The 12,802-nt window shown below is 42.4% G+C and overlaps 1 protein-coding gene across 2 annotated transcripts; it reads right to left on the reverse strand.

Annotated features, from left to right (window-relative positions):
• Window positions 1–319: 319 nt before the first annotated feature.
• On the reverse strand, window positions 320–9,548 carry Cabp5 (calcium binding protein 5). 2 transcript variants are annotated; one of them, XM_059253715.1, is made up of 6 exons: window positions 9,486–9,548; window positions 7,168–7,195; window positions 6,553–6,696; window positions 4,426–4,535; window positions 2,584–2,731; window positions 320–345 (listed from the first exon to the last, which is right to left on the reverse strand). In XM_059253715.1, the coding sequence occupies exons 1-6, from the start codon at window positions 9,546–9,548 to the stop codon at window positions 320–322; spliced, it is 519 nt and encodes a 172-aa protein (XP_059109698.1). The 2 variants fall into 2 exon arrangements, with proteins under 2 accessions (XP_059109698.1, XP_059109697.1); XM_059253714.1 differs by having other exon boundaries at window positions 7,168–7,198.
• Window positions 9,549–12,802: the final 3,254 nt, after the last annotated feature.

Consider the following 12,802-nt stretch of genomic DNA (forward strand, 5'->3'; position numbering starts at 1 on the left):
AAAAGTTCCCCACACCATCTTTTCCCAAGGGAGACATGGAAGGAGAATCTGCTGGGAAACAGAGAATTAGGGAAAGATGTCATAGCCCCTGGAATGTTTGAGTGGCAGCTGGATCCTAATGCAGTTCCTACTTATGGACACAGTCTTCCTTCTAAATCTGCTTCTATAGTTGTCTGCTCCCCAAAAGCAAAGCAACTGTTTGCAGCTACACCCAAGTCCATACCATGGCAAGTCCACTCCCACCCTCCACCGTTCAAGGGCTCCTGGGAATCCTGTCCCATGTTGACAAGGCAGTGTGTGTCTGGAGCTCATTACCTCTTCAACGAGACATCATCTTCACAAACTCTGAAAAAGAAAATTTCCTGTGAAGCTCCTCTTAGTAAAAGCAACTGGGGTTACTTTGGGGAGATTTTCCCGTGTTGTAGGTAGTGACATCCATCTTTAGGAAATGACTTGAATTCTCTCTGACACAATGTCCATAAAAATCATACTAAGTGCTTATAAATAGAAATTATTAGTTTCATTTATTTCATCTTTTATTGAAATTTATTTCATATATGATATTTATGTCATCTTTTCTTTTTCTTGTGTGTGTGGTATATGCATGTATGTACAGGTGCATGTGCACCCACACATGCACATGGGGAGGCTAGAGGAGGGTGCCCAGTGTCCTCCTCTAATGCTCCACATCTCATTCCCTTGAAAATGGGTCCCTCCCCAAACCTGGGGCTCACTAGTTGTCGTCGTTGTTGTTTTAATGTGCATTGGTATTTTGCCTACATGCATGGCTGTGCACCACATGCATACAGTGCCCAGAAGATCTCACTGGAACTGGAGTTGTGAACTGCCATGAGTTCTGGGTTCTCTGAAAGAGCAGCTAACACTCTTGACCACTGAGCCATCTCTCCAGACTCATCTCACCAATTCTTTGTTGAGCTGATAGCCAAGGAACTGCAGTGAACCTCTGATCTCCACCACTATCCCCCACCAGTTACAGCCATGGGGCTATGCCTGAATATTTTTTTTCACATGGGTACTAGGTATCCAAACTCAGGTCCTCATGCTTGGGCGGCAAAAGCTCTTACCCACTGGGCTATATGTCTAGCCTTTGTTGCATATTTCAACCCTCCTGGTGCCATCTTACAGAAAAGAAATAGAGGCTAGTAAGGGATACTGGCTTGTTCAAGATCAAGTAGACAGTGAATAGAATGCCCTGAATGAACAGATTACCCATTACTTTGTCTAGACGTAATGTCAGATGAATTTGCTGGCTCCACCACATCTTGAGGTCATCTTATCCTTCCCTTGCTCGTAGTTGGCCTAAAAATCTGATAGCCTCACCTCCGACTCTTCCCCATTTTCACTGATGCACAAAGTATATCTGAGACTGATAAGATCCAACAGGTACCCAACAAATTTACTAAGTTCCCATTTGGGGACTTGCAGAGCAGACATAGCTTTTCAAAGACCCCTCTGAATGGCTGGGGCGCTGGATCCATGGGTAAGAGTGCTTGTTGCAAAAGCATGAGGAGCTCAGTTTGAATCCCTGGTACTCACATTAAAATTTCCAGTGTGCACCTGTAACCATAGTGCTGTGGGAGGCGGAAAGAGGAGGATTGCTGGGTCTTGCAAGTTACCAGCCTAGCTTCAGATTCAGAGATAGCCTTGTCTAGAGGGAATAAAGTGGAGAGTGATAGAGATGGACACCCAATACCCTCCTCTGGTCTCTGTGAGTGTACATACATACACACACACATTGTACATTTGCCTCACACACAAACACCAGCAAAAGGAAGGGGTGGGTGGGAGATCCTCAGCTGCTCTGCAGCATGGAAACGAACATAAGATACATTCCATGGAAAAGAACAAAAAGGCCTGTCAGGTTTAATGTACTCAGGCAAGGGAAAGGGGAGATTCTTGGCAAAAGGTGATTGGCATGTGTCTTTGAAGGATGTCTTAGAAGTGCAACAAGTGGACAGGAAGTGAGTTACAAAGGAAGAGAAGTTAAAAGATAAGCAATAGGAAACACATTTCCCCAGGACATACCAATTATAGCATAGTTGCAGAAGACAGGGCTGCGTGAGCTGAAGAGGCATTGACTTGGAGAACAGACTACACATTTTGTCCCCATGCCTGAAGGCAATAGCTAGATGCTGAGTACATTAAACCAGAGAATATCACAATCTAAACTTGATGTAGCCAACGTATGCCTCCCTCAGGTATGATCCCACAGTGTACTAGTTTATAGTTATTGTCAATTTGACACAATCTAGAGTTGTCTAGGAAGAGGAAAACTCAACTGAAGAACTGCCACAATCAGATTGGCCTGAGAATATACCTATGGGGCATTATTTGGTGGCTAACTGATGCAAGAGGTCCCAGTCCACTGTGGGCAACACCATTCTGTGGGCAGGCGGTTTCTGCATGAGAAAGCTATCTGAGCAAAGGCATTTTATCACAGCAAGAGAAATGAAAATAGAACATTCAAATGCAAACTTGGAGAGCTATAAGGAGAGGGTGACTTGGAGAACCACATGGGGAAGGAACAGATGTAGATTCCTGGATTTCTGTCCAGTGTATTACCTTCAAAGTCAACAGTGCCATCTCCATTGATGTCAGCCTCCTGTACCACTTCAGAAATCTCCCGGGGTGTGAGCTTCTCCCCCAGCAGCCTCTGCATGGCCTGCTGCAGCTCTGCCAATGTGATCTCCCCATCTCCATTGGCATCAAACTAAACAGAAGCAATGAGGCTAGGTTAGCTTCAGTGGTGATTACAGCCTCAGGGAAGGTCAGGGTTCCAGGTCATTCACTGGAGGTTAAGAACCAAGCTAAGTACTGAGGACATGTCATCCACTGGAATGTTGGCTACTCCAGGATAGGGCTTCTTTTAAATTTGCATCTACATTATTTTTAACATATTTATTAAGGGTGTAACTGATATACAAAAAGCTCTGTATGTATAATGCACACAACTGGATGAGTGTAGACATCTGCATAGATTCATGAAATCTGTCACATGTCATAACTAGTATGACAGATCTATCCATCATGGCCAGGAGCTTCCTTGTTCTTCTTAGCTTTTGTTTGTTTTCCATGTCTTTAAACAAATTGTTACATTTATTTGCTTATTTATTTGTTTGTTTGTTTATGTGTATGTGTATGTGTGGGCACATGCATGCCACGGTGCACCTGTGAAGGTCAGAGGACAATTTGCAGGAGTTGTTGCTCTCTTTCCATTATGTGAGTCCTGGGGACTGAACTCAGACCATCAGGCTTGGCAGTAAGTGCCTTTACCCACTGAATTATCTTACTCACCCCATGCTTTTTATTATTATCATATATCACTATATTTTTATAAACTATTATGAGTATTATATTATTATAAATATTTAGTAGAATATTTTATTTATTCTTTGACAATTTAATTCAGCCATGAAGAAAATTTTAATTATGACATTTGCAAGAAGATGGATGGTCCTGAAAACCACTGTGTTAAACAAAATAAGCCAGAAAGACAAAAATCAGATGTTCTCTCTCATACATGGAACATAGATTTAAATCTGAGTATGTATGTGTATACATGTGTGTGTGTCATGAAACTAGAAAGCAGACTATGAGAAGGGAAGAAGAGATGGGAGGAGGAAGAGGGAAGGAGATAACAGAATACATGTGACATGAAAGCCAGAGAAGGACTAAGGCCTTGCACACACTAAAGCAGTGTTCTACTGCAAAACCATGTTCCCAGCTCCCCACTGTGGGATTCTAGGCAGGGGCTCTGCCACTGAGCCACACCTCAGCCCCTCACTGGGGGATTCTAGGCAGGGGCTCTGCCACTGAGCCACACCCCCAGCTCCTCACTGGAGGATTCTAGATAGGGGTTCTACCACTGAGCCACGCCCCAGCCCCTTACTGGGGGATTCTAAAGGCAGGTGCTTTGCCACTGAGCCATGCCACCAAATCCTGGAGACCTTATCTGTTTCTTGTTACGTCTAGGACTAAGATTTGCCTCCCTTTCACTAACATCTTCCTGTCCAACAACCTCTGTACTAGAAGCTTCCTTCCATAGAATAGCTCTGCCCTTTTGAAAATATCAAACTCTTAGATTCTTCCTTCCTGTTACAGAAACCAAGATTAGAGGCTCCAGTATTTACCTTGGGAAACATGGGTATCATTTGCAATCCTTGATTCTCAGTTTTTTCATGCATACAATGGGAATAGATGTGTGCTTATTCCTAATACTGTATGTAACAGTCAAAAAAGATGAATACATATTGCCTGGTGTTCGGAATATGTGGTTCTCCTTTCCTCTGTATCTAATCCCAACTAGCTGATTTAAATGAGCACTGCCCATGGTGTGGACTAATAAAACTAGCTCCTTGAGGTCTCCCTCACCCCTCTGTCAGCATTATGGAGTTTTTAACTCACCTCCTTGAAGGCATCTCGCATCTCCTGTACACCAATCATCCCTGCTGTCTCTGCAAGCAATTTGGGGGTCATCAGCTCTACAAAGTCTTCAAAGTCTACACGGCCACCAACTGAGGAAGATGGAGCATGGTTAGCAATGATTCCACAGGTTCTGAGCTTCTATCCCTGCACTTTCCCATTTAAGTCAGAAATAGGTCAACTCCCATCTTCTTGCATGCTAAGGGTTTTCTTTGAGTCTCTTCCTTTTCTCAGACAAGTCAAGCCCTCAGGTTGCTCTAATGTGAACAAACTTATTAGACAAAGGACATAGGTATAACTGGGTGATCTTCAGCAAATCTCCTTATTTTTTTTTTCATTTTAAACTCTGTGTGCATGTGTGCACATGAGTGCAGTGCCCACAGAGGCCAGAAGAGGGCATCAGATTCTCCTGCAGGTGGCATTACAGATGGCTATGAGCTCACCAACATGGGTGCTGGGATATAAACACAGGGCCTCTGCAAGAATAGTAGATACTCTTAACCACGGAGTGATCTGTCCAGACCCACACAGCAAATTTCTTACTGGCTTAAGGCTTATTCATCTACCATCTATAGATCAACAGAAGAAATGTAGATTTAAATGTGGACCAGTCTCTTCCAAGTTTGATGACAGCTGTCCATTGCATCCACTGAAATCTGGTGCTAGGATATCCATGTTGATGTTCAAGTCCCTATCATAAGTGGTATAATATGTGTAATAATATGTGTATACTGTACATGCAGTCTCACATATGATCTAGTCACCTCTAGATTATCCATTATCTGCTACACTCAGATGCTCTGTGAATAACAGCTGTGCTGTACTGTTCAGGTACCAGAGAATAGCAGAAAGTCCCATTAGTGTAGATACAGCTCCTTTCTAAATATTTTCTGTTGGCACTTGTTTAAACCTACAGATATGGAACCAGCATACAGGGGCCTAACTACTATTATGACATGGAATTTAATCTTGTTAACTCAGATCTATGCCCAGGAGCCAACTTAATTCTGGATTCAATCACAGAATCAACCTAGGTTTGCATTTAATGATGCATTGCTGAGCAATACTACTTACTCAGTGACACTGGATCCAAGTCCAGGTGTATGTTCAATGTCCATCAAGCTCAACACCAAGCTACTCTACTGATAAGAACCTACATACAGTAAGGGCTCATTGGGGAATATGACCTTTCCCACAGTGGCACCCTTTCTACAATACAATGAATAAGTAAACCATGATCATATCTTTACTTGATAGATCAGGAAAGTGAAAACCAGGAATATTCCAGAAATATTCCACTGTTGAAAATGGCCACAATGAGTAAATAATGAAAGTGGGACTTGTGGGCCAGGGAGATGGATTATCAGATAAAAATTATTTGCTGCCCAGCTTGATGACATTGAGTTTCATCCCCAAGACTCCCGTGGTGAAAGGACAGAGCTGACTCCTGAAAACTGTACCCTACCACACAGATGTTGCAGCATCCACATGTGCCCCTTCTTCCATTAACATACAAAATATATAAATGCAATTTAAAATTTTTAAGTGGGAAGCTGGACAGGCTCAGCTATTAAGAACACAGTCTGCTCCTACAGAGGACCTGGGTTTAGTTTTCAGAACCCACATGGTAGCTCATGACTGTATGTAACCCCGGTTCCAGGGAATCTGACACCTTCTTCTGGCTTCTGCAGGTGCACAGACATACATACAGGCAAAACACTCATACACATTTTTTGAAATCTTTAACATTTTGAGTCATAAAAGGTGCAACTGGTATCTAGATCCATCTTTAAAAGCCCTTTTTCTTTTTTTTTGACTCATTTATTAACATATTTATTTATAATTTTTTTAATTTTATAATTTAATTTAATTTTACATATCAGCCATCGATTCCCTTGTCCCCCTCCCACTTCCCCCCCTCCCCCCAGCCCACCCCCCTAAAAGTCTTTTTTCTAACCACTTCAAATGCAGCACAGTCCAAGCTGCTTTCTGGCAGACAGCTCTTTCCCCTGAACCACCTTCCTATTTAAAGTGCTACTGTCAACCTGAACACCTTCCTCATTCCCACCCTGTCCTAACTCCGGGCATGTCCCCGACCCCTGTCCTCACGGTTCATGCGGATTTGCTGGCCCAACTCAGTCAACTCCATCTCCGTAGGCATGTAACCCATCGTCCTCATGAGATTGCCCAAATCCTTATAAGAGATGAACCCATCTCGGTCCTTGTCAAATTCAAGAAATGCTTCCCGGAGCTCTAAAAATTAAGAGAAGAGCTGTGGAGCAACTTGAAACAGCCAGTGGCTAAGACTGATATCCCTTGAAACTATCAATAAGACACAACTAGAGATTTTATGAAGAATGCATTTAATGAACTAAATGACTCATTTTAAAAAAAAAAAAGCAGGGATATATAAAATGTGCCAGTGAGAAGATGACCCCCCAAGAGCACTGAAGTCCTCAGACTCTTGAGTGAACTTACAAGAGATCTCAAAACCAACCAAAGAAAAATAGTAACATTTTTAAATCTAAAACTTGCATCATTTCTGAGTTCCTCAGACCCATGCAAATGAGACAGACACCCTGTTAAAATGACACAGAATGAGCTGCACAAATTACATTTAGCAGGGGGAGGGAAAGGAATCCTCACATGAAAGAATTTACACAAAAATGGAGGAGGGGGCAGCAATGAGTGGCTAACATGGAAGGCATCTAAGCAAGGACTTACCATCAATCTCGTCCTGTCCCAGTGGTCTCTCCTGAAAGGAACACAAGGAGAAGAGATTGGAAAAGTCCCACTTCCCCAGACAAGCCCAGTGTTTATCAAGCTTCCTGGTCCTTCACTCTCTTTAATTTCATCTTCCTCCTTCCATCTCCACCTCCCATGCCCAGCTCTTCTCTGACCACCCTTTTCTTCCTCCCCTCTCATTTCCTGTCTCCCATCCGTGAATCTTCATCTCTGATGGTCTGTCCTGAACATGAGGGAGCTAGAACCTCTTCTCCAGATGAAGAAAGTGCAATATGTCTCATCTACTGTGGTCAGAGCCCTTTCATTGTATTTAAACCTCAGAACCATGTCAGTGAGGTAGACTCACATATTCTCATCTTATCCATGAGAAGCTGAAAAACAGAGACTAATGAGCCTACCGAAGGTCACAGAGTTCATAAACAGAATATTCCCTTCTGAGGGAGAGATAAATCAATTAATCCTATTCTCCTTTTACTTATTTGCCTATTTATTTAATCATTTTGAAATGCAACTGCTTGCCAAGTACTTGTGAGGGGTCAGAGGACAATTTGAGGCAGTCAGTTCTTTCCTTCCACCATCCTGAGGATAGAATTCAGGTCATCAGACTTAGCAACAGGTGCCTTTACCTACTGAGCATTCTCATTGGCCCTTATTTATTTGTTCTATTATTTATTGAGACAGAGTCTCATATAACCAGTAGCCAAGCATGACTCTGAACTTCTGATGCTCCTGCCTCCACCTCCCAGGCACTGGGATTACAAAAACATCCTAACACGCCCACTTTGTATGAAGCTAGGGATTGAACCCAGGGCCTCATATGTGCAAAGATAAACTCTGCCAGTTAAGATACATTCTCAGCCACTTTGTCCTTTTAAAAATGAATTTTTGTTAACAAAGAAACAGGTTTACATTGGAATGTTGTCACATATCTATATCCTTGTTCTTTGCTATTCTTGGCACCACAACCACATCTAGCACATATTCCTCTCTTCCCAGGCCCATTTCTTCCCTGAAGTAATACCCTCTTCTACTTTTATGATACTCATACTCCTTTGAGATCACTCAGAGGTCAGACACAGGGCTGAGGCTAGGATGGAGGACTCCTGATTCCCATGCCAAATTCTTTCTGCTACATCCCACTGACTCCAGAACTGCCATGCTCATTCCCAGGGTGAACATCCCCTTGTGTGAAACAAGTGTTCAGGGTGGTTCCTGAAGAATGTTCAGTGTCAGTCTCACATCTGAGAATTGCTGGTCATGGTTCCCTACTCATGAGTACACCCGAGGGTAAGCTTGGTTAGCAGGCAGTGTTGGGGAATTTAATCCTTATCAACCTTATAATTTGAGACCTCTTTACTTTGGATTCTCTTTCTTCTTTTCTTCCCAAGTAATCTCTTGCCTTCCCTCCTCTCTCCCTCCCCTATCTTCCCTTCACTTCCTTTCTCCTATCTTCACTTCCCGGCCCTGCCTTGCCCCACACCGTGACCTGTCACCTCTTCTCTTCCCTTCCATCGTCTCCTCTTCCCTCTCTACCCTCTCCTTTTTTTCTTCCCCTTTCAGGTGATTCTAAAGCCTTACAAGGAAGACCATGTTCCTAAGAATCAAACAAGACTGAATAAGTAAATAAATAAGTACATGAATAAATAAAGAAGTAAATAAATAAAATCGTGACACTCATTAACTCTATAGACTTAAAGCAAAATACTTCATGATTTAATGGTCTCAGTGTGTTCCCTTGTAAAACAGGAATGAAATTATACCCAACCTCGTGTGCTGTTCTAAGGACTGAACACCATCAGGCATGTAAACTATTTTTGCACAGGACTAGGCACACAGAAAGACTCAATAAGCAGTAGCTGTTGTTAATACCATCATCATCATCATCAACACCATCACCATAATCATCATCATCAGAAGCAGCAGCAGCACCATCACAATCACCAATGTCATGATCATCACCACCACTGTCACCATATACATTTGTCATCACCAGCAGCAGCAGCAGCACCATTACCATCATCACCATCATCACTGTTTGATTTCCCATACAAAACAATGATGTTATCAACAATGGCTCCATCCCATCTCCCGTTTACATTTCTCTCGCTCCACCATCCCCCCTTGCTCCTGACTTCTGACCCTTGTGCCCGCCCACACAGTGCTACCTGAGCTCAGTTCATGCTCTGCTCTCTTCACCAGCTTCCCTTCTTGTTCAGCACTTGCATACTCCTCCCTTTTCCCCATGCCCCAGGACCCTTTGCTCTTCCCACAACCTTTCTGCATCATCCCCACCTCACCCGCTGCTTCTCAGCAATGCCCTTCCTCAAAAAGATGCAGGCAGGGCCCATGGGAAACTGCATGGGGGCAGGTAGAGTTCACCAAGCTCTGATGTCAAGATGGCCCCTCCTTCCTGCTCCCCTGCAGCAGGCAGCCCAGCTTCCTGATTGTCTCAATCCTTTGCCAATTCTTCCTGCCTCCCTCGGCCTCTCCCTCAGTCCCTGTGACAGATCTGTGACAGCTCATGGGAAATCTCTAATCAGACAGTGGATAGGAGCTCTTCCTACCTCCCCATCTGGCTGGAGTGAGATAGGAGGGGAGAGGTAGTGTGGGCCTCTGAAACTCTTTTATCCCCAGAAGGGAATTGGATAGTACATTTTGATATGGGGATTAGAGTGAAGCCTCCGCTCACTTGCTGTTCCAACAAGCATTTTGAACACTCATCTAAGCCTGACCTTTGGTGACTGAAAGACGGAAAGGATAGACATGGTATTTCCTAAGTCAGTCATGTGCTCAAAGGAGCAGGGTGCAAGAATCCTTGATACCAGGAGGTCATAGATCTTAAGGGGAGCTTACATACTGTTGTTTTGCTAAATAGATATGTTGCCACACTGCCTTCCAAATATTTAGTGCATTTGACCTTGACTAGAAAAGCTTCTCTCTTCAGTAGGCAGCTGACACAGGGCTTGCAAGGAATCCACAGTGTCATGAAGCTAAGACTTTGTTCTATCTGGGGGCTTTTAGGGAAGGAACCACATTCACACTTAATCTCATGGTCACTTTCCTTTATTCTCTCATGTTGCTCTCTATCTCTTTGTTCTTCACAGCTACATATATTCAACAGACTCTTTCATGTTGAATATAGGAGTGACATTTTAAGGTCACACTCCATTCCTTAAGTAAATGACAAGAAAAGAGTCATCCCGACAACACACATGCAATAAATCTCAGCTTCCTAATTGGTGGCCTGTAATCTCACAGCCGCAGCTTCCAGGAAAAAAACCAGTTATTTTTATTTATCTAGAGATAAATAAAGCTAAACTACTGAGGAGTTTAAGTAAAATAAGAAATTTGTGCATATATCTTACATTTTTTGGAGTTTTGTTTTTGGTTTTTTTTGGGTTTTTGTTTTTTGTTTTTTTTTTTTGAGACAGGGTTTCTCTGTGTAACAGCTCTGGCTGTCCTGGATCTTGCTCTGTAGACCAGGCTGGCCTCGAATTCACCGAGATCCGCCTGGCTCTGCCTCCCGAGTGCTGGGATTAAAGGCATGAACCACCGCCGCCCGGCTATCCTATTTTTAGACTTGCGGGACTAGGAGTGTTTACAGAGAGACGTGCCATAAATGCTTTAGTTGGAACTCAGGTTTACCTTCATTTTCTTAATATGAGCTCACTCTGGCATTCTCCAAAGCATAGTGACATTAAAAGTTTTTTAAGTTTTAAAATACATTTTTCTGTCCTACGTGTAACTTTTAATTATCTAAAAACATCCACAGCCCACATTAAGGGCTATACAGTCAAGCTATTTTCTGTAGCCTTGACTAGTCAGAATATATTTTCACAAATTGAGGCCAGGAATGGGTGCAAGGACTAAATCATTTGCTAGCTAGTAGTAATTGGGCTTTTTGTATACACGACCTAGCCAGGTAGCTCGTATGTCCTTGTGAATTAAGATAGGGGATGTTTATCTAAAAAAACCATTAGCAAGACACCTGGACTTAATCTAAAGTTACTTTGAAGCATTAAATCAGCTAATGGTAAGAAAGCTGTCTTAGAGCTGGGCAGATACAACTACTTTCCAATGTCGGCCTGAGCTATGATTAAAACAGGTCCTAAGTATCTCACAGTCCTCGTGGAACAATAGGCCTACTTATGAAAAATATCCTAATATTATTTCTATTCATCAAAATTACACAGCTTAAGCAGAAACCATCTTCCTGACCATCCACAGATGTAAATGCCCAACAGATGAAATGTATTTATGAGATGAATACATAATAATACAGGCAGTGGGGAACTCCCCACACTGCATACATAGCAGCAGCAAGTATGCAGGGAGACAACAGAAGCAAAATACAGTCTAGAGTCTGTATTCTCATTAAGTGTTGCTTGAACAAGACATATTCTTGAATGAGAGTGAATGAGAGAGATATTCTTCTGCTGCCCCTCTGATATGGCCATTGCTATCAGCAACCATGTTCACAGTGGATTAGCACCCACCCTAGTCATCCCATCTTAATTTGTTCGCATGTGAAAACTCCCCATTTCCTTTTAATGTCATGTCTACAAGCACATGAGGTATGCCATCTACTTTTTAGAAGAAATAAACAATTCAACTCATAGCAGTCTTTAACATTTATTGAGCCATCAAGAAGAGTGAAGTATAGCTGGGCGATGGTGGCGCACGCCTTTAATCCCAGCACTCGGGAGGCAGAGCCAGGCGGATCTCTGTGAGTTCGAGGCCAGCCTGGGCTACCAAGTGAGTTCCAGGAGAGGCTCAAAGCTACACAGAGAAACCCTGTCTCGAAAAACAAAAAAAAAAACAAAAAAAAAAAAAGAGTGAAGTTACATTGTTTGTGGGAAATGGACAGACCTGGAGTCCATCATGTTAAGCAAAATAACCCAACCTCAAAAAGACAACTATCATGTTTTCCTTCCTAAGTGTAACAGCTATCTCAATATCTACCTACTACCATTCTTCTGTCATCTATTTATCATCTATCTATCTTAACTATCTACCTTGAACTATCTACTAATTATCTGTCTTATCTATATGCCTCATATCTACCATCTATCACCTATTTGTTTCTTTGTCTTATCTATCTCTATGTATTACGTATGTTGTAAAAGTGAAAGGGGGACAATTTGGTGTCAGGAGAGAAGTCCAAAGAGATGAAGGACAAGAGGGAAATTAGGAGAGAAAAAAAGACAAATATTGCATGTCTTCTTTTATATGCAGAATTTAGGTTAAAATACATATTTATGCACACATACATACAATACAAGCGCAGGAGCGGATTTTTTGGAGGAGGAAGGAGACCCACATGAGAAGGAAGTAGGGCCAAAGGGAGGTAATGGGGAACAAATACTAACAAATACAATTATCTATGGCTACAGAAAGCCATGATGAACCCAATTATCTTATATGCCATCTAAAAATTACAGTGTTTTAATCAAAAGAAAAGAATATTGGCTTGAGGAAAAATAACAAGTAATGCCTCTTGAAAACTTTGCCTTTACCAGAGCTGGCCTAAGGTCTTAGGACTTAATTCATATGAGCCCCCCAGGACACAGACACAATTATCTACTCCACAGATGGTGAAAGTAAGGCTCACATG

The sequence above is a fragment of the Peromyscus eremicus genome, chromosome 1 (assembly GCF_949786415.1).
Source record: "Peromyscus eremicus chromosome 1, PerEre_H2_v1, whole genome shotgun sequence".
Taxonomy (NCBI): Eukaryota; Metazoa; Chordata; class Mammalia; order Rodentia; family Cricetidae; genus Peromyscus; species Peromyscus eremicus.

Bases quoted from the DNA above. Each gene is read 5' to 3' on its own strand.
- Cabp5 (XM_059253714.1), bottom strand. From the start codon at position 9,548: ATGCAGTTTCCCATGGGCCCTGCCTGCATCTTTTTGAGGAAGGGCATT. The intron at 7,199-9,485 runs GTGAGGTGGGGA...TGTTCCTTTCAG, and splicing joins GCATTGCTGAGAAGCAGCGG to GAGAGACCACTGGGACAGGA. The intron at 346-2,583 runs GTAATACACTGG...TTTCTTTTTCAG, and splicing joins TGGCACTGTTGACTTTGAAG to AGTTTGTGAAGATGATGTCT.